The 24,646-nt window shown below is 50.7% G+C and overlaps 2 protein-coding genes across 4 annotated transcripts in view; one reads left to right on the top strand and one right to left on the bottom strand.

Annotated features, from left to right (window-relative positions):
- The window catches only part of CFAP44 (cilia and flagella associated protein 44), a 37,101-nt gene extending 34,479 nt beyond the window's left edge, over nucleotides 1–2,622 (top strand). The window contains exons 31-33 of the mRNA XM_064721835.1: nucleotides 630–790; nucleotides 1,570–1,704; nucleotides 2,219–2,622. Coding sequence (XP_064577905.1) covers nucleotides 630–790; nucleotides 1,570–1,704; nucleotides 2,219–2,353 — 431 coding nt within the window. The 3' untranslated portion in view covers nucleotides 2,354–2,622. The remainder of the gene's footprint in view (nucleotides 1–629; nucleotides 791–1,569; nucleotides 1,705–2,218) is intronic.
- Nucleotides 2,623–3,695: 1,073 nt separating this feature from the next.
- Nucleotides 3,696–24,646, bottom strand: part of BOC (BOC cell adhesion associated, oncogene regulated) — a 54,572-nt gene continuing 33,621 nt past the window's right edge. For 2 of the 3 annotated variants that reach the window (XM_064721850.1, XM_064721857.1), the window contains exons 4-19: nucleotides 18,256–18,402; nucleotides 17,817–17,960; nucleotides 17,118–17,411; nucleotides 16,020–16,292; nucleotides 15,178–15,476; nucleotides 12,303–12,465; nucleotides 11,607–11,717; nucleotides 10,204–10,410; nucleotides 9,197–9,378; nucleotides 7,976–8,081; nucleotides 7,669–7,791; nucleotides 6,816–7,037; nucleotides 6,213–6,439; nucleotides 5,546–5,625; nucleotides 4,713–4,906; nucleotides 3,696–4,378 (exon numbers count right to left, since the gene is read on the bottom strand). In XM_064721850.1, coding sequence (XP_064577920.1) covers nucleotides 4,194–4,378; nucleotides 4,713–4,906; nucleotides 5,546–5,625; nucleotides 6,213–6,439; nucleotides 6,816–7,037; nucleotides 7,669–7,791; nucleotides 7,976–8,081; nucleotides 9,197–9,378; nucleotides 10,204–10,410; nucleotides 11,607–11,717; nucleotides 12,303–12,465; nucleotides 15,178–15,476; nucleotides 16,020–16,292; nucleotides 17,118–17,411; nucleotides 17,817–17,960; nucleotides 18,256–18,402 — 2,957 coding nt within the window. In that variant the 3' untranslated portion in view covers nucleotides 3,696–4,193. The remainder of the gene's footprint in view (nucleotides 4,379–4,712; nucleotides 4,907–5,545; nucleotides 5,626–6,212; nucleotides 6,440–6,815; nucleotides 7,038–7,668; nucleotides 7,792–7,975; nucleotides 8,082–9,196; nucleotides 9,379–10,203; nucleotides 10,411–11,606; nucleotides 11,718–12,302; nucleotides 12,466–15,177; nucleotides 15,477–16,019; nucleotides 16,293–17,117; nucleotides 17,412–17,816; nucleotides 17,961–18,255; nucleotides 18,403–24,646) is intronic. The other variant, XM_064721867.1, reaches the window with a different exon arrangement.

Here is a 24,646-nt window from a genome sequence, read left to right as displayed (position 1 = left end):
CCTCTCACTGGCTGTGGGTAACTCACAGCATCTGGGCTCTATACTTGCATGGATATCGCAGAGAGTAATTGCAGAAAATAGAACAGATCAAGCAGACTGTTTTGATGGAGTAGTGGTTCTCCAGCATTGCAGAGTCATCAGACTGTGCCAATTTGGGAACTTAGTATAAGTAGAGCTGACTAGGATGAGACACTGGAAGTCTGGACATGTTTGCTATTTTTGCTTGTAAACCAGAACTCCTAGGATGAAAGTAGTTTCTCCAAAGATACATAAGCTTTTTCTAGTAATTTCCCCCCCTTTGGAACATCTGAAGAAGGAAACAAGGCCTATTCAAAACAGTTTCCCAAGAGGCAACCCCAAAGTTGTGTCTAGCACCACCAGACCTGCAAAGGCCCTATACAGCCTGTGGTGTGAGAGTGGTTTACCAGGACCGGCTTAGTGACCACACAGGCATCATCATGGGCAAGGACAAATGGCATGACTCAGCTGTGAGCTCTGTGTGGTTTTGTGTGAATTATGTATTACAGAGCAAATATCAAAGGGCTCAGACAAAAAGCTGAGATAAGGCAGAAATTCTTGTTAACCAATGAATGACAGTGCTGCCATTTGTGCCCATGTCCCTCTGTTAGGACTGGAGGAGAGGTGCAATAATCTGATGATGGAGAAGTTTGGTCGGCTGGTTGATTTTGAAGCAGTTCAAGTAAACTCTGTTAATATACCTAGGGAGCAGATGAAAGTGAGAATAATGGAGAAAGAGTACGAGCATTTTGTGGAGCTCAAAGAATGGGAGGTAAGTAGCAGGAAGAGGAAGAAGACACATGTGTTGTGATGATCTGTTAAGGCTTCGTTTTCCTGGGGACTGAAAAGTTACACTAAAATCTTTTGTCAACTTGCTCATATTTGATTTTTTTTTCACTTATCCTTAATAGACCATAGTGTTCAACTCCAATTTCCCATCATCATTGCTACCTCTGCTCCAGTTGCTGGTGCACATCCTATTTTTCATGGAGGTAGTTGATCTCTCTGCTTTGCTTTCCTCAAACACATTGTCCTACTTCATTCCCTACATGAAGCTCTTGCAGAGTGCTTTTCTCTGGTTCTCAGGTGGCATTCAGCACCTCCTGCTTTCTCTTACTGCCTTTGGTGAGAGACTTTGAGTACAGGGCAGGCTCTGGCTCATGCCTGGGGTGCCAATCTGTGCAGTCTGAAAAGTTCATGTCTTCTTTTGGTGGGGCCTAAGGCTCAGCTGCTGTGGTGCAAGCAGGCAACACACTTCTGCTGCCTTTACAGAAGGGCACAGGAGGGTACAGAAATACTATGTACCTAATGGCTTTCTTTTCCTTACACTTTAGCCTAACTGCTTTACTTAATTAGGCATTTGTAATTTAGATATATTAAAAACAAAAAGATGACACTGCACTAAAGGTACTGTGCGTCAGATCCTGCCTGCTGGTGTGGCAGGATCAGTCTGTTGTTTACCTGTGACATTTACATTGTGCCTACAACTTCTTCCCCACTCCACACTTTTTGTCCTCTCTCATCCCAGATCGACTTTTTACATCTTTCTAGGAAAAAATTGTAGTTCTGCAGCATCAGCTAGCGAAGCTGACAAGGGAAAACACAAGCAAGCTGCACCAGCTGAACAGGTTTTGCCATGAAAAGCATCAGCTTGAAACTGAGCTGGAATCACTGACAACTGGTCAGGTGAGCCTTGTAGCCACTGCAGTGCTTGCAGGTTTGGGATTGTTCAGAAATGGGTAAGCGATCGTGTGGCCCTCCCCAGCTCCCCAGTCTCACATCCTGCTCTGCAGTCAGCAGTTTGGGCTAGGAGTGGGACAGGCTGAATGGCTGCTCCTTACCTTACCATCTCTGCAATTTCTTACTTTGCTGCTTTCTAAGACTGAAACAAACTAATTTCTAATTAAAATATGCCTTGAAGGAATTAAAAGAATATTCCTTTGTTACATGGAAGCAGTCATATTACAATCATGTAACAGCATTACAATGAGAAGTGGATTTATTGCTCTGTACTTGGGAGGAAGTCTAAGTTAGTGAACCTTCAGTCTTTCACATACTTCTGACTAAAGTGGGGAAAAGTCATGGGTATGTCCTGGTTCTTGGCAAGCTTCACTTTCCCTATTTGAAATAAATTCCACTGTTAATTCTCCATGTTTTCTAGGAGCCATTATTTTCCTCTCCATTTTTTTTTAATCTACAGGGTGGGGAATTTGAGGGCACCCGAAGTGCTGACATCAAAGAGACAGCCCGGCTGGAGTCACGGCTCATGCACATGACTTGTGAGGTGGCCCTTCTGAGAGAGGAAGTCAGCCAGGGCGGAGTAGATGAGATGTGAAAGAACTTGCCTTCCTTAGCAGAAAAGGTGGGTGCCTCTTTCTACAAGCTTTAGCACAAGACTCTGAGATTCAAACTCCCTGTTCAGAAATAGTAACTAACAATCCAAGTCACCCTTAAAATTAACTGTGGCAGCAGTCATGCCTGGAAGTGCAAAATTAATTGGTTTGGCTATCCAGGGGTTTAGTTGTAAAGAGTTGTATGTGTTTTTTCTATCAAAATATGACTGTAACAACATATTTGGAATAAAAAATAGCAAATAAAACTACTAAATACTGTTATCACTTCATTGCAGAGGGTTGCACTGGACAAGGTGCACTGTGTGTGGATTATGTCTGTGTCTGTCTTCAAACAAGTGGCTGTGGGAAGCTGGTTTGAAGTTTCCTTGGGGCAAATATTTATTCTCAAAAATGGTAAAAGAAGTCTGCCTCAAGCAAGCAGTTGTTACTGTTGAGCAGCAGTGGTCCTGCTCTGCCAGCTGAGCTAGTTAGTCCAGGAACACACTACTGGCCAGGAGAAAGCAAAGGGGCCTTTCTCCTCAGGGAAGGACATGGCATTCACTGGCAGGAGGAGGGTGTAACAATGGAAGGCAGCCCGTAATTCCACTGGCTTGCAGCCGCCTGATCTGTCAGAGGGCCAAGCTCTGTGTGTTTCCAGGTATTGCTCTTTTTTGCTTCTCTCATTTGGTGTGGTGGCAGTATGTGATCATTTACAGCACTTACCCTGCCTGATTGTGAACCCTTCCTTCATCCCCAGGCTGGCGGGGTTGTGTTCTTCCCATGCAAGGCTCCTGAGATGCTAATTTTTAATTGAATAAATTAAAAAACCTCCAGCTGCTCTCACTGTTCCTCCCCATTTCCCACCTCTTGCCACAGGTCTTTGTGTCTCTGTCTGGTGTACACTGAGCAGGCCTCCAGCCATATCCCAGCCAGGCACAAGAACTTCCTGCTGGTCCCAGCACAAGTGTGTGAATGGTGCTGGTGCAGCCTACCCTTACAGGGGGTCCCTGCTGAGGAATGCACCTGGTGCTGGGAGCTCTTGTGCAGCTGCAGGTTGTGCCCTGGGAGGTAGGAAATGGCTTGAGCCCAGGCGAGGGGCTGTCTGGCACCAATCCCTTGCCTAGCAAAGGGCAAGGACATGCAGTGCCAGCTGGGTAGCCACATTCCTAAGGCTCAGCTGGAGACAGGGAACAAGACCCCAGACTCAGCATCACCGGTGTCTATCTGGAAAACTCCAACTGCAGGAAAATGTCACCTTTCCCCAGATGTCCTGCTTGCTGTATGTCTGCAAGTGAAAAAGAAAGGGCTCATTCTGTGTGAGGAATCAGCTTAGAGCCAGGCACAGCAAAGACTAAAGCCTTTATTTTAGATGTTAAAGCGTGGATTTGTCTTTACAGATAGGCAGCTGCAGATGGCGTGTATGTGAAAGGTTGTTTAAGTTGATTAGGCAGAGTGCATAACTCCAGTCCATTCACAGGAGCATGTTCCTGGAACAAACTTTTCCTGTGGGGGAAAGGAAAAGACCTTTTGGGCTGCATTATTTGTTGTGAAACCCTCGCTGCAAGAGGGTGCTGGCAGCTCTGTTTGGACCCATGTCCTGCAGTGTCCTTGTCCAGCTGTTTCCATTGTATGCTCTGATGGTGCCACTGGGAGCTGCTGCCTTGTTTCCTGGGTCCTCCTGTGACCTTGCTGAGGATGCCTTCTGTCTCCATAGCATTATAAAAGGCACATATACATCTATATACAAGTGCATAAATATATAAATAGGGGTGTTATACAAAAATAAATACCCTTTCTCTTTTTCTCTTTAGAATAAGTCTTTTGCAAAAGGCAGCTTGGTCCCTAGCTGGTGGGAGGATGAGTCTCTAAGGGTCTCAGTGGTGGAGGGCTGCTGTTCAGATGTCTTGGTAGCTCCTGACCCAAAGATGTGATCACCGGGTTCTGGGCATGGAGATCTCCTCTGGACTGGCAGCAGTCTAGTCTTTCTACCTCTTCAACTGGCACTAGCCCTAAGCAGCAAGGGCTTCCTGAGGGGGAAAGGAGCAAGACATTATTACAATGCACACTGGAAAGAGAGATGTAGTGGGAGGTTTCAAGTCAACAGTTCACTTTATGAGGAGGGGTACTCTGATCAAAGAGGAAGATCTGCATTCTGAAAGTCTGTGTGGGAATTTGATGCCATGATCACACAAAACAAGTTTGATCTGCACTACAGGGGTGGATCAGTGGATTAGGTCCCAGGGAGATGGATTCATATCACTTGGATACAAGCCATCAGAAAGGGTCTGCATCGAGATTTCCCCTCAAGAGCAGCCTAAAATGATGAGATGAAGGAGGCATGGAGTTTCCCAAACCACTGACCTTGGTGGAAGAGGGTATCCCGTCGAGCATCCAGGCTAGGCCCTCCCACTTTGCTTCCTATCACTGGATGGTGGAGGCCAACAAAGTGCTCTTGAAGGTGAGGGCAATCATCTTGTGGCTGAAGAAGCTGGTGAGTGGAGTCATCTGGGAGACTGTAGAGGAAAGAGCTGTCTTCTGTTCTGGAACGGGGCAATCTGGGGAAGCAGGCAAAGAGGTTTGGTGCTGTTTACAGATCTTTCCTCCTTGAAAGATCTAACTCATATAACTGTGATACAGCCAGTTCATCAATGCTGTGACACAGAACATTCCTAAATGAAGGGAAGAGCAGAAATTGGGATGCGCCAGTGATATGGGAATGAGGTGATATGAGACCTGGTATCCATGACCCGACAGCTGGCGAATGCCACAGGAGCTGAGAGGAATAGTGACTCACAGGGAGCACAGTAATGAATGATGTCTGAACAGTGAGACACAAAGCACTCACTTTGTGTGAGGGCAGATTCTGGGGCAGCTGTTTATCAGCATCAATCACAGATGTTTGCTTCTGTCATCCTGCTTTTCAGTCTCCCACTTAGAAACAGGAAGAGGAAAAGGGGACAGAAGGGAGTAGGTCTTGGCCACCTCTACAATTAAATTATTCCTTCCTGAAATCCGAAGAGGAATGAGTTGTGTGAGGAGAATTTAGACCAAAGTGTCCTAGTGCTGGAGATTTGGATTTGTTTCTCAAGAGCTGGGACAGATAGGAGTGTATTGATGACAGGCCCCTGTGAGGATGTAGTCTTATGAGTCCCAGTAGATTGTTCCACCCTCTCTCTCCACAGGCCAGGACTCACCTGGAGGGCTGATAGTCTTGCTGGGCACTCCCATTCTGCAGTACTCCTGCCTGCAGCAAGGCATTGGTCTCCTCGTGTGACTGGAAGGAGAGAAGGATTCTTAGCAGAGCACTGGCACACAGCAGCATTAAGAGGCACGCGCTGATCTGTGAGTCAGAGCCCTGGGGCAGACCGCTGAAGTGCTTACAGCAGAAGGCAGAAAAAGCTGAAACTGTTTCTTTTGCTACTGAGGGTAGTGAAACTGAGCACTGAAAAACTCACTTTACACTTACTGCTGAATGAGTGGGGGATAAGCAATTTATCATCTCAGCTCTGGCACTGCCTCTTACCCTTTTACAGACAGAGTCCTCAGCATTGTCAGTCCCTGTGAGCTTTGCTCAGGGGACAGGAACTGTTTGTTCCCATAAGAGTTGCCTTTCCTCACTGCCTCCTCCTGCCTTAAGAGGCACCTGGCCCAAGAAACCACTCCTTCATCTGTGTTCTGGAGTCCTTCCTGTTCCCCCCGTGTCTCAGATTTCACTGCAAAGGGGAAATCTCTTTTGGGAAGCCATCCTTGCCACTTCTACATGCTGCAAAGTGTGCCAGCCACGCCTGGAAAAGCTCTCTCACTGCAAGTGTGGCCTCCAGCTCAGGACAAACCAGCTCTTGATTCCAGGTGTGGACTCACCTGTGGCATTTCATCGGGGCTGTAATCTCGGGGCTTGGTGCTTGTGTACCCCACTCCTGCAGCGGTGCAGATACCATTCAAATGTGCCCTGCTGGCATAGGGCTGCCCATTGGCAAAGGGATGTCCATTGGCACGAGGAGCAGAGATGCCTCTCAGAGGCACCATGGTGTACTGGCACGATGACACCAGCAGCCCAGCTCCTGGGAAGCCCATGTCAATGGTTTGCTCTGCAGAGGGAAGGAAAAGAAAGTCTGAGGCAAAAATTAGAAATAAAGTCAAGCTTGTTGAAGCTCAGCATGTATACGGTTAGGCTGTCCTATCAGACAGCTATTTTGGCATCCAAAGCACTCTTGGAGAAAAATGGTGAAAAGGAGCCCTTCCCCCTAGTCCCAGAGGTTCCTTTGCAACAAGGCAAGCAGGATGAGGGACAAACAGTGGCCTTTGTCTTTATGGGGTTTCACAGGACATCTGAGACTTGCCCTCTGTCCATCCCTTCCCTGCTTCCCAGAACTCCCTCACATTTTGGGTATTTCATGCAACTACACCCCGGGTCAGATTTAATCCACAGGCAAACCATATCAGCCCCCAAGAAACAAGGCTTACTCTGCTTGGACCAAGCTCTCCAAAGGCAAAAGGGGATGAAAGCCACAATGAGGAGGACGATGGATCCCAGCACAACGCCTACAATCAAGTACGGCAAGTCGCTGGAACGGGCCACCATGGCTCCTGTCCCCAGGCCACTGTGCCCACCACTGAGTGGGGGACGCTGCTGAGGGGGCACTGGGGAGGGGGGAAGACGACCTGGCAGACCAAGAGACTTCCGAGCTGTGGAAGGAAGAGAGAACGTCAGAGACATGGCAGATAGCACAGCAGTGCAGGGATGTTAATGCTGCTGTGGAGCGGCCAGATTTCTATGGTGGCTTTAAAGAAGCACTGCTGGAAGACAGGAATCCCAGGCTGATGCACATGGCAGTACAGACAAGGCCTCTGTGCTTGGCCCACGGCTCTGCCAGATCTGCTTGTGGACTGCTCAAGCAAAAGCAAATCCAAAATAGCTTCTCCAAAGCACACACTTGGACTTAATGCTGTTCCTGTCATGACTGCTTTGAAGACAACATGGGGCCTGCTTCTAGTGCAACATGGAATTCAGCACAGCAAGGGAAAGTGAGCCCTTCTGCTTCCAGTCACCACCCATGTGACAGGCGAAAAGAAGGTAACTGCTGCTCTGAGGGACAGCAATGGACTCTGCCCAAGGGGCGAGCACAGACTGGGCACACTGATCAACAGCATGGGCAACCCTGTGTCTCTCTTCTCTCCAGTGCTGCCTCCATCACTTCACTGGAGCTTGGGTAATGTACTGTCAGGCAGGGATGGTTCCTGCCCTGCTGTGCTCTGACAGCTGCAGGCAGGGAAGGCAGCAGCTGTGCTCCCAGAGCTGCCCTGGGAATCCACTTACCTTTGGTTTCACAGATCATCACGTTGCTGAACTCACTTTCACCTCCCTCATTGAAGCACTGCATCTTAATGTCATACGAGGTCTCTGGCTGCAGGTGGCTGATGGAGTGCCAGTACCGATCTCCTGAAGAGGAAAAAACCACATGGAGCTCTGAACTTCCTCAGGGAACAGACAGCTGGCCCAACTCTGCAGCAGTGCCTGGTAAAGCAGCCTGGACAGCCACCGCCTTTTGTGCACAGGGCTCTTTTCGGCTGTGCTGTCTTCCAGCAGGGACCAGTGGTGGGCCTAGTCTCTCTATGTCTCCTACCTTCCACCACGTCCTTCTTGTAGTCACTGTCATTGTCACTGTCAGTGGGGCGGTAGTAGATGTAAAATCCATGGATGGGAGTGTTGTTGTTGCTGGCTGGGATGTACTGCAGAGAATGGGAAGGAGAGCAGAAATTAGCAGAGATGTCCATGCTCGTATTGTACTAGGTGAGGAGCAGCTGGGATAAATGGGATGGGACAGGAAGATAACTTAGCAGAGAGACCTTCCTTGTGTTGCCATTGGTTTGCACAATGAGGGCTTCCCTACAAAAGCTCAGTACTACTTGCTACTCTGAAGCTTTGCTTCTCTCAGGTAACAGACAAGCTGTGAATCTGGGCCTGTCACTTCAGGCAACCAGTGCTCTGCTCCCTCTCAGCAGCCTCAGACAGTGATTCAAGAGAAAAAAATTCCTGAACAACAGTGACTCAGCTGGGCATGAGCAAGCACACCATCATCTTGACTTCAGTAGGCTCATGGCTTCCAGAGAAACTGGGTCTTGCCATGAACTGGTCACTGCAGGAGCTCTGTGTTTCTGAAGAAACAACTCTCTTCCTCCCCCACACCCAGGGCAGTACTGTCCCAGCTCCGTGTGCTCTTGCTGTCTTTCACCCAGTGCTTTGTCAGCTACTGTGTGAGTTTAAATGAACAGCAGTGCCCATCCTGCCTTGTGCCAATTTCTGGCTAGAAGCAGCTAGGAGAGGAGAGCAGTGCATCCCTCTGAAGAAGCTCTAAGCTGTTGAAAACACTCAGATATGGTCTTGTTATCCAAAAGATCCTACCCACTCCTAAAAATCCTCTGCAGTGGTCTGCTGTAAATGATTATAAAATTTAGGATTGTTACCCAGCAAATGAGAACGAAGGACATATCTGCTGGAAAATACCAGGAGAGAGGAGGTGCTAATGGAGCAAGCAGCCGCCCCATGCATTGTTCAACTGTGCTTATTGAACAAAATGGTCAAGACCCCACAGTCATCCATTGAAATCTTCCCTGTATACAACGTGGGTTCAGATGCAAAAGGTTTCCTAGGCTCTGTGACTTCCCAGCCTTTTATGTGTCCCAAGGCCAGTCCTCCTTTGGCAGACACAGCTATTGGATCCCAGATCCCTTTGTGCTGGTGACAAGCTCCAGTGTGGTAACCTGGAGGATGTGTAAGCTGTGCGAGGAGCACCCACACACCTGGTTCTTGCCCCTGCAGCGCCCTCCACCCCCGGGAGCCTTACCATCCACTTGAGCATGATGGTGGTCTCGTTGATGGCGTCCGTGAAGGTGATGTAGGGCCCGGCCACGGGGCGCTCGTAGGCGCGGTTACTGTACCCGGACACCACGTACGGCCGAGACGCCGCGCTGGGCTCGCTCTCTCCCAGGATGTTCAGCGCCCGGACACGGAACTTATAGGATGTGCCTGTGGGGAAAATAGGAAATGAAACGGCTGCAGGGAATGGAGTTTTCCAAGATTTCTACTGTCAGCATGACCAGGACTGTGAAGAGAGGCTACATCTCCAGAAAGCAGAGAGCCTACAGCAAGTTTGCTGTGGAAGTACAAACACTAGATGGCCACATTTCAGCCATGTTCTAGATGGAGCCTGCTTTTATTTACCTTCCCCAATTCCTGTCTGGATGGTCCAAAAGTCAGATAGCCGTTTTGGAAGGTGTGCAGGGAGTTAAGAAACGCCTGACAGGATATCCTGGCCTGAAAGCAGGTATGAAAACATCATCTTCTTCCTCTACTCCATGGGAATTAAGTACATAAACACCAGTTCAAAACTCAAACCCTACGTAATTTTTACTCAAACTTCATTTTACTGATCTTTAGTTTGGGGTAGTTATGTTCCCCTTCTAAGCTGTTCAGCTCCATGATGAAATCTTTTCTCATGTGAAGTGCAACGGGATTTGTGTGCCCATCTGTCTTGCCTGTAACTAAGGAAAGTTCTGTCCTGTCTTGTAAAAGGCAAAAGCATATGCCTTTAGTAATTGTATCCTGTAATACAGAAAAACATGCCTAAGCCTCCCTGAGGGAGGTCAAACCTATGCTGGTCTCTGCAGCTGGAGAAATTGGAGAAGCATCTGCAGCCTTTTCCCCACGCACCTAGGGCAGGAGTCAGGGAAGCTTTGTTTTGCTCACACATGCCAGGGCTGAGCAGGACGTGACAGATTGTTAACCATCCTACAGGGACCCTGCAGCCTTCCCACAGATCTCCAGGAAGCAGGGAGGAGAGCACCTGCCTACCTTTCTCCAGGCCTGGGATTTCCACAGAGAGGCGAGAGGGAGGAATGTCACTGGTGGCCAGGACCCAGTCTCCCAACTTTTTCAATTTCTTATACTCCACGCGGAAAGACTGGATGGGGAACCCGCCATTCCCACGGGGGATCCAGGTCACGTACACAGATGTCTCAGAGGCCATGGAGATGGTTGGACGGTCTGGTGCCTCTGGAGCTGCAAGGGACCCAGAAGGACATCAGGACGTGAAACATCTTCTCACCCTGTCTGGAGGATCCTATGGCTCAGTGGTATGCAGGTGAAGGACTACCTACACTGCACCCAGCCACATGCTCTGCAATTCCTGAACGCTCTTCATTAGAGCTGGCACCCCCTAACTCTCAGGCATTTCAGTTTGTGCCCACAAGCACCTTTTACTCCTGCTTACATCTTGCTGCTTTTCCACTCCCGGCTCAAGTGGGATGACACAAAGTTTGAGGTGTGATCACCCATTGTGGGAGGGAAAGCAGTGTGAGGGGTGGATGCAGGGCTGGAGACAGAGCAAAAAGCCTGGGTGATGTGGAAGCAGTGAGCACGGGGAGACCGATGCAGGGACAACGAAGTGTAGGAGATAGAAGAGATTGAGAAGGAATGGCTGAGAAGGAAAAATGGAAAAGTTCTGAACTGTGGAAATGCAATTTGACAGGAAAACAATCAAAAGATGGGAGGAAAATAGATGAATGGAGCTATGGATATGAAAATAAAGACAACAAATGAATAAGTATGGGGGAGATTGAAGGATGGGACCTCACAGTATTAGGATTGAAGAAAAGAATTTCACAGAGATGATAAGGGCAATAGTCATGATAGAGACAAGGTGGGAAACAAGAAATTAGATTGACCAGTAGGATCTGATGTTTCTCCAGTGCAGCAAGATACCCAAATGGAGCACTCTCTGCACCTGTAGAATGGGAACTAATTGCCCCTAGCCAGGGCTTGGCTGAGAGAGGAGGATGCCAGGACATGCAGGATGGAACCTGGTCCCCGTTCCTCCCTCACACTCCTTCAGCACCCACTGGTGCAGTGCAGTTTGCTGCTCCTGTGCCTCACACATTCACAGATTCCAAGACAGGGCTTTCTAAACCCTCTGTGTGGAACTCAGAAAAAGGTAGAGAGTTGCTGAGACGTCCTCGCATTAAAGGTGGGGCCAGGCAGTGGGATTTGCCTGCGCTCCAGGACTCGCTGTCTGCCAAGGCCAGTAGCAGGGGTGTCCAAGAAGGACCTCTCCTTGTCAGAGGCTAGAAACCACTCATCCAGCACTGCACTCTTGATTTACCCAGCAGAGACTTCAACCCCAGCATGCCTGACCACTGCCACCCACAAGAGACCCAGCACCCCTCACGCTACCCGGTGCCAGTTCAGGGGGGCCTTACGGGACAGACGGCTGTTGTCGGCCTGGTTGCTGCTCTGCGTGCTCGTGCCTGGGTCGTCCCTCTGGATCTGCTGCTCTTTGCTGGCAACAATCTCTGGTTTTGGGCGCCGGCCTGTGCAGAAGGGAGAGGTGGCATCAGTAACAGAGAGATGCACTCAGAATTAACTTTTGCTGTGATGAGGAAAGCAAATGTTCCCAGACAGGATGTGGAGGTAAGTACTTCCTGGACTCTAACAGCCCCAGGGGCTCGAAGCACTCAGCCTGCTGGCAGGAACAAAAGCTAAGGAGGCAGACTTGTTAATAATCCCCCTCAATTTTAATTTTCTACAACTTTTAATTTGCTTTCCTGAAATGTTGCTAGATTTCTGTCTCCAGGCAGAGGATGAATTAAACAATCTCTTGACATTTATGCAAGACACATTTTCTACCGTTCTGCAGGTGTTCAATTGAGACACCAAGGCAAGAAGGGACTTATTCCAACTCACACAGAGGATGGGTTGGAATTTTCCCCATCCTACCCTTCCATTTTCCCTTCTGACAGTTGCTCTAAGTTGAGGACAGATGGGTTTCCAGAGCAGAAACACTCCCATTGTCCAAAGGCTGGTGCTTTGTGCCTCAGGGCTGGGATAGGCTGTTTCAGAGGGCCATTCCCCTGACTCAGAGCAAAAGGGACCCCAGGGGAAGGTCTGTCCTTTACCGGTGCGGAAAGTCACCATGGCTGTCTGTCCCTCGCCAGCACAGTTGTGAGCAGCCATCTCCACCTCGTAGAGGCTCCCAGGGTCCAGCCTGGTGAGGGTCAGGCGGTGCTGCGAGGCTGGGACATCCCTCACAGCCCAGCTGTCCGAGGCGTTGGTGACCTGCTGAGAGACCAATGCAGGTGCTGCAGAGCTTGGGGCAGGCTGGGCTTCTTGCGGGCACTGAGCTCAGAAACTTTATTAGTAAGTTGTGTACCAACCACATTTACCTTCTCTTCCTTCTCAGCAAAGAAAGGAGATGTTTCCAGCCTGATTTTACAAAGCAATTCAGGTATAAGCAGGACAACTCACCCAAGGCCCAGAGTGTTTTATTGACCCCAGGGTTCAGTCAGCCCTGTTCTATCCTCTGGTTCCCTTTGATACCACCACCACTCTATGTGTGTAAATCTCCAGAGCAGGAGCAGCCCCCAAAATGCAGCATTAGCCACAGGACTGAGCTGCTTTAGGAGCCAAACCTCTCCTGCAGCCCAGCTGCTGAGCTGCTCATTTAGACACTGGCCATTTCTGTAGGATGAGGTACCCAGACACAACTTTGTTTTAATGAGTTTTATCAAGCCTCACCCCTGGCACTTTGAGGATGAAATGAAGAACCATAATGCTAGAGCAAAGGTTTCTGCAGGGAAGAGACTGCATGGCCATAGCCCTCAGAAAAGCTTGGAAACACAGGGTTTTTTTTTTTGTGATACCCTAGTGCCCCATGCAGAGGGGGAGGGAAGGTGGAACCCTCCTCCTGCTCCCCAGCTGCAAAGATAATATTTTTGCAGGCAAACAGGCAGGACACTGAAGTGACCCGGTGCCAAAAGGAGAATTAGTAATGCAGGCAACGCAACAGAACGGAAATGCCAAGACTCTGCTGTATCATTCATCTTCCCCAAGCGTTTGACACTGACTGATTAATGCCTGCCTTGTTTTATTTTTATTCCTGAGCCTGCAAAGTTGTGAGGCCAAGGAGGGGAGCCCTAAAGGCTGCTAATATCCAGGAAAGGGAAAGAGAAATTCTTAAGAAACAAAAATAAGGGCTGCATGGCATCTGACTGCTTGCAGGCTGCTGAGAGTTTGGGGCAGTGTAGGAACAGGGTAAAAAGAGACATTCACAGACGTTTTCTAGAGAAGAAGCAGAACCTTGCCCAGTACAAATGTAGGTCTCCTGTCAGTAGGTCTAACTTTCTTTACAGCTGTCTTCTACACAAAGAGCCTTTTCTTTTGTTGCTAAGTTGATTCCTTCCCTCTCCACACACATGCTTTTCCAGTCAGAAATGTCAAAACCAGATCATTATATAACTTGATCCTAAGAATCTTGGATAGAAAGGGACTCTTTTAAAACATGTTTAAGGGTTATTGGGACTAATTCCTTCCCACACAATCCTTAAGCATCCCAAGAAAGAGTCTCCAGCTGAGAATTTGGACTACACTGAAAACATATTACTGCAAACTGCAGTGACCCATGGTAACCTTCACTGCCCCACAGCCCCTTCCAGGTGAAGCGCTGAAAAACAAATCAAATATGGACAAACTCCAAGGCTGCAAGTTAAGATTGCAAGCAGAATTGCAATTGGTAGTTACATGATACACCACTGGAGAATAAATCTCTCCTTGGCAGACTACCAGAGCCAATAGTCTGGGAATGCTTTTGGCAACTTTTTTTTATTTAAGCTTGCCCTATTGTGTTCCTATGCCGGCATCTTCTCCCTTTGTTTTAAAGGGCTCTTTAAAGAGATGGTTAGTTGAAATCCTCATCTTAATTTTTTTTTAGAAAGAAATCAAGGATTGTAACAGTCTTCTATTGCACTATATTTTCACAAAAGCACAAAATTCCAGGAAAATAGATACATACTCTCACATGTACATGAAAACAGTGCCTTGCAGTAGGTGGGAATCCCAAACATGCGATCTGGCATGTTTTTGGAAATACTCAAACCCTCTGGGGTTTGAGGCAAAACCTGCCTCTCTACTGCAACTCCCTGGCTACCCAAAGGAAAGAAAAGCAGCAGACAAAAAAATTCAAGCCTCTTTTTCCCACTTATCTCCAGAAAAATGGAAACAGATACTTTAGAACTCAAAACCAGAATTTTTCCCTCAACAATGCTTCACCTTTTAAAGAAACTGCTGGGGTACAGCTGTGTCTGCACTGTGCCTCTGGTGCCATGATGCATCCTAGAGGGAGGAGCCCATGGGCTCCGGCAGGACTTGGCCATGCACCATGTGCTCACACTGTGCCACCTGCAAGCGATGCACACCACAGTGCACTGCTTCCAGCTACAACAATAAATCTGGGGGATAAGGACCTTCCCAGAGGATTCAGCATGGCTATGACAGTTCTCTGCTGGCTCCTCACACTCACTAAGCATGGGCACTTCAGTGCTGCTGAGCAGGGCAGCCACACGCAGTGGAGAGGCTGCTGCTCTGTGTCCTGCAGCCCGTTCAAGGCAGAGGTGCTCCAGTGGCTTGTGACAAGACAAGTCATTGTGCAGAACAAGTCATTGTGCAACCTGCCCTCAGGCCTTCCTACCTGTGCAAACACACACTGGGAAATGGGCATGGAAGCTACTGGGAAATGTGTGCATGTGCCTTCTGCATTCTTAGGCAGGCAGGCACTGCCACTGGGCTCTTCCTGGATAGCTCAGCAAACCTCCTGTCACAGCCTGTATCCATCACACCTCAACAGGCTGAGGCTGCAGCTCAGGAGCTCCCACTAACCAGTGCCACCAGTGAGCGATGGGTGCCCCTGCCCACAACGCATGAAACATGTGGTGAGGCCACCACCCCACCCAAGGAATGGTGCAGAGGGAAGATGGGAGCAGGGCAAAACAGGGATACCTTGCGATGCTTCACCACATAATAGAGGATGGGGGCTCTGCTGTCAGGCCGGGGTCTCCACACCAGGTCATAGCTGTCTGTCTTGGATGTCCGTGGAGAACTGAGGATGATGGGGGCTTCGGCTGGAGTCACCAACCCCTTGTTGGCTGCACACTGTGGAGATGCTGCTAGAGGGGTTGTCCCAGGCTTTGGCAGTCCAGCTGTATCCAAGGGCAGCTTTAAGGCGCTGTCCCCGGAAGGTGGTGTTGGAGGTTGAGCTGAGTCCAGCTGGGCATCTTGCCCAGGGTTGAGTGGAGCTCCTGGAAGACAAGGTGTCACAGCAGGGTAAACACCTATCCCAGTCTGTGGTTAAGACAGAGCTGTGAGCCCCTTGTGTGGTGCTGCCTGCTGTACCACTCAAAAAGGTATTGGCAACAATCCCTCCTTCCCCTGCTATAAACCACAGGGTTCTCTGTCTCTCTGCAGTTCCTCGGGTAAGCTGAACTGTGTAAGTACAACAGGGTCCAAGGAATCAGGTAGTACCTCTCCTACTCCAGGTAAATTCAGTTTTTAAGCTCTTGCTCAGTGCAAGTTCAGAGACAGAGCTAAGCCATGGGGTGAGGCACTACACCCAGCTGTCTTGTGTCTCTTGTGTAGAGATCACCCAAATGTGCACTCATGGCCCCACCCTTAGAAGCAAAACTGGTGTCACGTGTTCCCACAGGGAGATATGGAGACCTCAGGCAGAGAGGCAGCGCAGGTTAAATAGGAAGCAGGGGCAACACCGCGACTTCCTTTCCGTGTCTTTGTCCTGTCTGTTGGGCTGTGACTGAACGGCCATGGCTTTGGGGAGAGGGGCTTACCCGGGCCGGCTGTCCTCAGCTGCACCATGGCTTGGGCGCTGCCCACCTCGTTCTCGGCCATGCACTGGTAGATGCCCTCATCCTCGGGCCCCACGCTGAGCAGCCGCAGCGCGCGGCGTGACAGCCGCAGCCGCTGGCTGCCCGACAGCGGCACCGCGTTGCGCAGCCACATCACCGAGGGCTGCGGGTTCCCTCGCACCTTGCACGTGAACTTGGCACTCTGGCCCCACGGAATGATCTGCTGGGATAGCTCCATGGTGACCTCCGGGGGTTCTGTGTGAGGAACAAACACAGACAGCTGAGCACCACTTGGCTGGGAGCATGGCACGGTCATGGCTTTGCACTTTCCTTCTGGCAGGGATGAGAGCAGAGTGATGGATTGTTTCCTACCCTAAAGTCCCACTACTCCCTTTGTGGGGGCCCACATGGGTCTGCTTCAGTGCCCCTCCCCTTCAGCATCCACATAAGCTGCAAAGGGAGGTAGCCCAAGGCCACCTGCCCTCTCACATGACATCAGACATCTACAAGTCCCATTTTTCTGAGCTGAAATGCTACTCTGCGAAGACTGTGCTTGTGCCACAACACCACATTGGCACCTGATGAAATGCAATCTGTGAAACATAGGCCTAATCTCCCTAAAAATTGTGAGACTGGGAAGTTATGTGTGGTAGAAATATCTGAGGTGTAGTATCCCTTATGTTTTCCACTCTACATAGAGCTTCCCTACAACAGAACAAAAAACAGAACAAAACAAAGACACTCCAGTGTCTTCCTTATGCCAATGTCAAATATGTCTAAAAAGCAATCAGGCTTCCATTAGAAAGTATTAGAACAAAAGCAGTGCCACAAATGACAGGATAAGAGCTTCTGCAGAGGAAAGGAGGATCCATCATCTCCAGCCCATGGTGGGAGCCAAGAAGGAGGAACTACAGCCCTGAAGAAAGAATTAGTCTGGTCTCCCGGAAACTGGAACCACAAGTAGGGGTTTGCATTACAGTGTGGTTTGTCCAGAGAGAAGAAGAGTGCTTCAGTGCTAGTATCTTCCCCTAGAAGAAGATGAGATGTCCAAGTCCTTCACGAAACAATGGCAGCACTCACCAAACACCTGCACGTTGTAGAAGATGAACGCGGCGCCGGCCTCCCCAACGCCATTGTCAGCGGTGCAGCTGTAGGTGCCCGAGTCCTCCTCGCTCGTGGGGTCGATCAGGAGGTTGCTGAGCAGGAAGCGCGTCTTGTTGTAGGCGGAGACGCCAGAGCCATCCTTGGCCCAGGTGACCCGCGGCGGGGGGATCCCACTGGCCACGCACTCCAGGATCAGGCTCTGGCCCTTGGTGACAATGATGGTCTGAGCCTCAGGAGGGTAAATTATCCGGGCTGCTTCCGCTGTGGAGCCTGGGGAGGAGAGATGGAGGAAGGAGGTGCGTGGGAAAGAAGGTGGGTGGTGGGAGAGCACCCTGTGCAGTGGATAAGTAGGGATAATGGTAGGGCACACTGTTTTCTCTGCTGGGATGGTAAATGGCAATGCAGGACCAGAGGGACATTCTCTAAGGGTTCTCTGCACACACCAAAGCCACTTTGCCAAAAGGCTAAGGGCCTTTGCCCGCCTACCACTAAGAACCAATCCTAAGGAAGCATGGCAACCCCAGGGCTGCATACATATACTCCAGGAGCAGACCTTGGGGCCTTCTGCAGCTGGAAAGGAGTTTTCTCAGCAACTGATAATGGTTCACACAGGAAACCAGCTGTACCGGATAGCCCTCAGAGCTGGAGATGTGTGGCGAAGGGAGAATGGCTTACGTCTCACACGGAGCCTCTCACTGGAGACTGAAGTTTTCACCTCCTGTGTCACAGGGTTGTAGGCAGCACATTTATAAGTCCCCTCATCCTCCTGGCTGGCATTAACGATCTGAAGGTTTCCAGATGGCATAATAAGATAATTGTCTAGAGAGAGAGAAGAGAAAGTGGCACATGATCACAAGATAATACTCCTGTCCAGCCTCCTGGAACACATGCAGCGTCCTGAAGAAAAGGTGGACAAGGGGGAAAGAAAAAACCATGATGTCCCGGGCAGCATGGACATCAGGGAGACCATGCCAGGGACCCTGAAGTAACTTGTGTTCAGACAGGTGGCAAAGGGACAAGGAGGCAGCGGGTAGGGATAGCTACTGCTGGTAAGGAAGGGTGAAACTGAGAGTCCTGTGGCGGAACCTGTTGGGACAGACCTCTGTGCACTCACCTCGGGACGCCTCCAGCCACTCCTGCTTCACACTGTAGCGGACCTGAGCCTTGGGGTGACTTTCGGGCAGGTCGCAGGCAATCACGGCTGTGTTCCCTTCATCCACCTCGATCACATGCTGGCCGTCAAACTTGAAATCTTTGAGATCTGCAAGGGAGCAGAAGACAAGGCATCTCAGTGGCTGGCTAAACATCTCAGCATCAGCTCCTGCTCTCCCCATGAACTCAGGGCTGCTTCCTCATGGTGCCGGCAGAGGACGGCTGTGACCCCAGCAGCTAGGGAAACTGGCTTCCTTTCACAACTCCCCCTCCCCGCCCCCCCTTTTCCCTACAAAATGAGGAACTTAAAACACAGCTTCTGGAGAAACTGCCTGCTCCAGGGCTGGGAAACTGGGTGTGAAAAATCCTGGCCTGAGAGTAAAAAATAAGCCAACTTACTGCAGCACTGAAGGGCAGCCAAAAATGGTCCTTCTGCCGCCTGCTATTTCACACATGGCTGCTGTCCTGCTACTGAGAAGCTGACTTTGTAATCATAACTCAGGACGCCCAGCCTGCTTCAAGATGCCAGGTGGGAGGAAGTGTGTGATGCTCCCTGAGCTCCTCCCACACCTGAGAAATCAGCACCTCTGCTCCAGGCACTCTTGCTCCAATCAAATATCTTGCAGCTGGAAGTTGGTTAACCACACGTGTGCCCAAGCTCCAGTTAAAAGAACAGGGACTTGCAAGGAAAACCAGCTCCTCCTCAACATGGCACAGCTGCTCCTTCCCTAAAGCAGCTGTGAAAACCCTGTCCCACCACATCCCTCTGCCCATGCTGTGATGGGAGTTCCCACCCTGGCTGGGCTGATGTGGGTAGCAGGACTGGAAGCACAGGAACTAAGAAGAAGGGGTACCTAACTTTTTGTTTTCTTTTCCCTGTTTTTTAAAGCAGGAGGACAGGACTGCAGCAAAACCCCACAGATCTGGAAGGGCAGGGAATATGCCAACCTGGCCCCATTAAACTTTTCAGAGAGAAAACTGGTTTCCATTCTCTCTGGGCACGATGGCAAATCTTGCGGACGCACTGCAAGCTTGAAGTTTGTCTCAGACACCTGTGCTGTGAGGGAGGAAGTTTTGTGCTAAGGAAAAAGTCCCTCATGTGCATTTTTACAATGCTGTACACCAGACCAGGTGTTTTCACCCCTAGTGAAAACAGCACATCCCGCAGTTGGTTGTTGTCACAGGTGACAGGTCACACTGTCATATCAAGGCTCAGGTTGGAGCCTCTTCCCAGGATCAAGGGCTAACAGATCTCCTGAATGGCATGCCCTAATTCTGGATCAGACCCCACTCTAATGCAGTGTGCTGCATTCTGAAGCCAGGGCACAGCCTCGTGCTGTCGACAGCTCCCTTGGACCCAGAACCCATCCCAGGACGTGGCACCCGTGGAGTCGTGGAGTTTGGGGTCGGGGGGCAGCAGGAGGGCTGGCGGCGGGCGGGCGGCAGGCAGCCTCCCTTGGCAGCCCCAGCCAGCAGAAAAATGCAGGGCTTGTTCTCTGGGAAATGCAGCAGCGCTCCAAGAGCAAAAGACAACTCTGGCTCCAAGCTTCTCCCACCCACAGTCATGGAAAAGTGACATGAAATTTCTCAAGCAGACTTTCTGATTAAAGCAAGATCCTTTATGGAGTTTAAATAAAAACCAGCTCTCTTGGCAAGGCATCCAGAAAGCCTCCCCGAGCGCGGTGCGGAGGGGCTGTCGGGCGGCTGCTGGGGGAGCCAGCGGTCCCGGGCCCAGATCTGAGGGGAGGGGGGGAGGTTGAAAAGAAAAGGGGAGGTTTTGCAATGTCATAAAAATGATTTGCAATGAACACGCTTAATACTTCTGGAATTTCTTGGCATTGTTCAATTAAAAAAAATAATAAAAAGAAGGGATACGGGTGAACTTCAGAAATGTGATTAATCCTTTAAGACAAGCTGAGGAGGGGAGCCATGTTTCCATTGGATATTAAAGCCAGATGAAAGTTAACTCTTAACTTGTGAAAAGCTGGCAGTGCCTCACGCTCCCCCTCCAACGAAAGTTACTGCTAGGGCAGGGAACAAGGATGGATATTTTCTCCTCTTTGCTTTTTATATTTGATCAAGGAATAAAACAGTGAGAGCCACAGAAATGGAAAGAGGTGAAGTGGCGAAAGCCCAGGGTCTGCCTGCCCACACTGCACATGTTTTGCCGATCAACAAAATATAAACGAGCATCAGGAAAATTAATGTGCGCCTTGGTGGTCTGGATTCATCACAGCCAAATTAAGATTTTGGAGCCAAGGCACAGGCTCCAGCAATGCTGGCAGGGATCTGCACACACACACACACACTTACACGAGCACGTGTACGTGCACACATGCCCTGAGGAGAAGAAGGGGCCCAAGAGCCTGGAAGAAGAGCAGATCCAAGGTCCTGGCATAGCAGAGCCATCTTGAAGATGGAAAATGATGACCCTGTGCCAGGGCACCCCCTGGGATGGCTGTGGGCTGGGCAGACATGGGGGCCTCTCCCAGGCAGCCCCCCAGATGGTGGCTCAGCCCACATCTCACAGCTGTGCGTGGTGCAGCCCCACAGTGGGGAGCTGCAGCTCTTCCTGGCTTCCCCTCAGACCAGAAGTGAGGGACAAGGGGTGGAACTGTAGACAAAGGGGGAAAGAACAGAGGAAAGGAAGGGATCCTGGGGTGGCTGGGGGAGCAAGAACCAGGTGCCTTTGGAGAAGCAGAGTGAAGCTGGCAGGGGAGAAGGGAGAAATAGCAGAACTGGGACAAACTGCTTTCTCATATGCCAAGTGTACGAGCTTCCTGCCAAACTACTCTCCTAAATTCCTGCTTCCCCACAGAGAACAAGACTGGTTCACTTGCCAGTGGATTTTGGCCACAGGCAATCTCAACTGCCCCGCTCACCACCGGTATGGGCATGTAGAGCCATCCTTTAGGGCCAATGGGTCAGCCAGAGCTGGTGAGGGGTGGTCAGGGTCACCCCCGTCCTCCTCTGTGCATGGGACAAGTTCCCCCACACATCCTGTTGCATTTGGCCCCAGCACAGCAAAACAGAGGGCACAGTGCCAAGCTGGGACAACCAGCTTCGTCCTGGGGGGTTCAAACAAGCTGCCTCTGAGTTGTGGGGGGACCATGCATGTCCCCCACCAGCAGGGAGGGCTGGAGGACAGGATCCATGCCAGGGGGATATGCAGCACTTGCCCCTTCAGCTGCACAGTCAGCGGCAGCCAGGCCCCACATCTAACACGCAATTTGCACTGGAGTCTAACAACCACTGCAGCTGGGAGAAACCACATCCCCTCTCACTGGCTGGGTTTTCCTTCTCACATGGCAGCACCCGGCGTGCCAGCCCATGTTCTTGTCCTTAAAAGACACGCCTGACCACAGTGAAGCAAATCCTCATCTCCCAGCCATTGTCCGGGAGGTGCTGCGGACAGACAGACTGAGCACTGCCAATCCCAGCCGTGCTGGGACAAGAGGGCTTTTCCCCCCCTTTTTTCGTTTAGGAGGGAGTGCAACCAAAGGCCATTGCTCATGTCCATCTGCAGCCGGCTCCGAGGCATGATGGGGTGAACTGGGGTGCAGCCCTGCAGCCAACTGTGCTGCTGTCACTGGGGAGGGAAACCAGCTGAGTCCCAGGGCTGGGGGCCAAGCAACGAGGCAGGCAAGACAGAGCTGATTAAATGAATGGGAGACCATAAATAAATCTGGAGAAGAAGAAATAGTAAATGAAATGATGGCCCCAAGGTAAAAGGTTTCCCTGCCATAGGGAAGGGTGGAAGAGGAAAGGGAGGGAAGGGGAATAGGCAGGTCCTCCAGGCTGGGGGCAGGCACCTTCCACTGTTCCCCCCTCAGCTGTGAGAGCAGCCTAGGGCTATGGCTCTCACTCCCCATCCAGCCAGCACCACAGGAGCCTGGGCACTGGTGCTGTCATCACCAGATTCCTCCCACCCTGCTGAGACAGGCACAGACCCACGGACTCCAGCCTACTGATACCCGCCCCAGCACATCTCCCCCACCCTGGGCCATCTCAGTCCTCATGCCACAGCTCCGATGGTTCACAAAACTCCACCTGTGTTTTCCTTCTCTCCCCTCCTCACATCTCCTCTGCCCCCGGGACCAGAGCTCCTGTGCCTGCTCTGCATATGCTTTTCCAACAGGCAGCTATCCTCTGCCTCCCTCCCTCCCTCCCTCCGTCCCTCCCTCCCTCCCTCTGGGGAGTATCTGCGGAGAGGCCCTACTGAAGGAAAATGAATGGGGCTGTCTTCAGAAAGCAGCTGCAAATTCCTGGGGCATGCCCAGCCCGACCCCGTGCAAGGTCACTGCCCACAAGCTCCTCATGCTGAGGCCCAGTTTCCCACACGTGCTGCCACAAGGCCGAGGACTGACCTCACCCATGGCACTGATGGAGGGAACAGGGCAATGAGCCACCCCTGCCCACTGCATTCCTGGGACACAGGTACCTGCAATTCCACACCACAGGGACACTGGAACAGGTGAAGTTTTTTTACTGCACCCCTCATCTATTTTTCTGTTTTGTTTTCAAATATCATGTCTATCCAGGTCAGGCTTGCTGCTGTGTTTGATGCCCTGATCTTCTATGCATACAGATGAGTTCTGGGAGTTACACAGCTACCTCTGCTCATCTGCCTTGCTCCAGCCCTGCACTTCAGTAGCCCCTGTGAGCTCCATGAAGAACCTTCCAAGCCTGCAGCTGTTACAGAACCAGCCCTCAGCACCACGTACAAGTCCATGGTGGAATCACTCAGCCCCACCAGAGCCCACTGCAGCTGTGCCTTTCACATACAGCATCTCTGCCCAGGGAGGGGCTGGGGCAGGGCTTTCTGGCAGGATGGCAACTTTGCCACCTAGAATCAGGCACAGAAAACATTTCTTCTTTGCACCTTTCACTCATACCAAGGCTTAAAGCCTGGTTTGGAAAACCAGGGATACTCCTGTTTTATCCATACAAGCTGTCCCAGACTGCAGTGCTGCCCTGGGGCCTGCAGGGCTGATCTTGTGCACCACAATCAGGCCAGCACCGATCAGTAGGTGTGACCCGCAGTGACCTGCACTGACATGCCATGGGCTGCCAAGGTGCTCCAACTGCTGTGGAGCTCCAGTTCATCTCTAACTGGACTTAGTGGTGCCCAAGTAACGCCTGAAGTGCTGCTCCCTTTGTCACTTTGTGAAATCTTTCCCTTGTGCAAATCCCTCCTCCCTCCACCTCTTGGATATACAACAGTTATTTTATCTCTGCTGGAGAAATTAAATGCAAGTTCCAACCAGCACTCTGAGCCAGGGGGAAGAGAGCTGGCCTCAGCATCACTCTCATTGGCTCAGATGAGAGCAGGAGGTGTGAGTCCCAGGGCTACACCGTGGCTGCCAGCACTGCAGTGATGGCTATCTACTTGCTGACAGTCAGCAAAGCACAGCAGGCCCCAGGGCACCGGGCACACAGAGCCTGGGGTATTCCAGACTCCTTCCTTCAAACAAGCCCCAAAGAAAGGAGGGGAAATAGCCTAAAAGTTGGCCAGACAATTTTACCTACACTCCTCAAAACCTAGCAAGTCACTTCTTCCAATGACTCCAGGTCCTCTTCCAAAATAAACCCAAGCCTTGAAAATGTTTCCATCACCCTCCTTCCCCCCACCGCTTTCATTCACACATTCCAGTTTCACTTTCCCCTTGCTACCCCATAATTTTTGGATGGAACTAAGACTTTCAGAGGGTTTTCTTTCAGCCCTGAAGGTTATCTGGAGGAGATTTATCAACTGCAAGCTGACCTGCCAGAGGCTTTTCTTGCACCACAGTCACCACTGAATCAGCTCTGAGCAAGGTCCTATAGAGGAGGTCTGGAGCAGGACAGAAAGCCTGGGCCACAGCTGCTACCACAGCTCTCAAACTCAGTCCCACCACGACGTGGTGCTCCCTGTTCTTTCAGAGCAACACCACTGCTGCAAGCAGACTCCAGCTCATGAACATGAGACTGGTTATTTGAACCCCTCCAGAAGATTCTCCTCCCACACCTTCAGTCCCACACCTTCACTGGGATGCCCTATCTCTCTCTTCACTCACTGACTGCTATATCTTCCCCATCTGGGTGCTCTCTATCACCCGAGGCTATCCAGGTGTGTGGGATGCAGCATCTGCCATCCCCAGCTACCCCTGAGGATGAGGGACCCGTGCAGCACAGCACAGCACAGGGGTATTCCACAATGGATTAGCTGCTTGATCATCCAGCCTCTGGCTCCAGTTTTGTGAGCTCCACTGAGGGGTGCTCCTCAGTGCAAATTCCTCTCAGAATTGCATTTGCCACGACAGGGACACAGCGATGGCCACGTCCTTCTCTTTTGCACACACTAGGCAAAGGTG

The sequence above is a fragment of the Zonotrichia leucophrys genome, chromosome 1 (genome assembly GCF_028769735.1).
Source record: "Zonotrichia leucophrys gambelii isolate GWCS_2022_RI chromosome 1, RI_Zleu_2.0, whole genome shotgun sequence".
Taxonomy (NCBI): domain Eukaryota; kingdom Metazoa; phylum Chordata; class Aves; order Passeriformes; family Passerellidae; genus Zonotrichia; species Zonotrichia leucophrys.
Note: the sequence above shows the minus strand (reverse complement) of the source record. Positions and strands in the feature narration are given on the sequence as shown.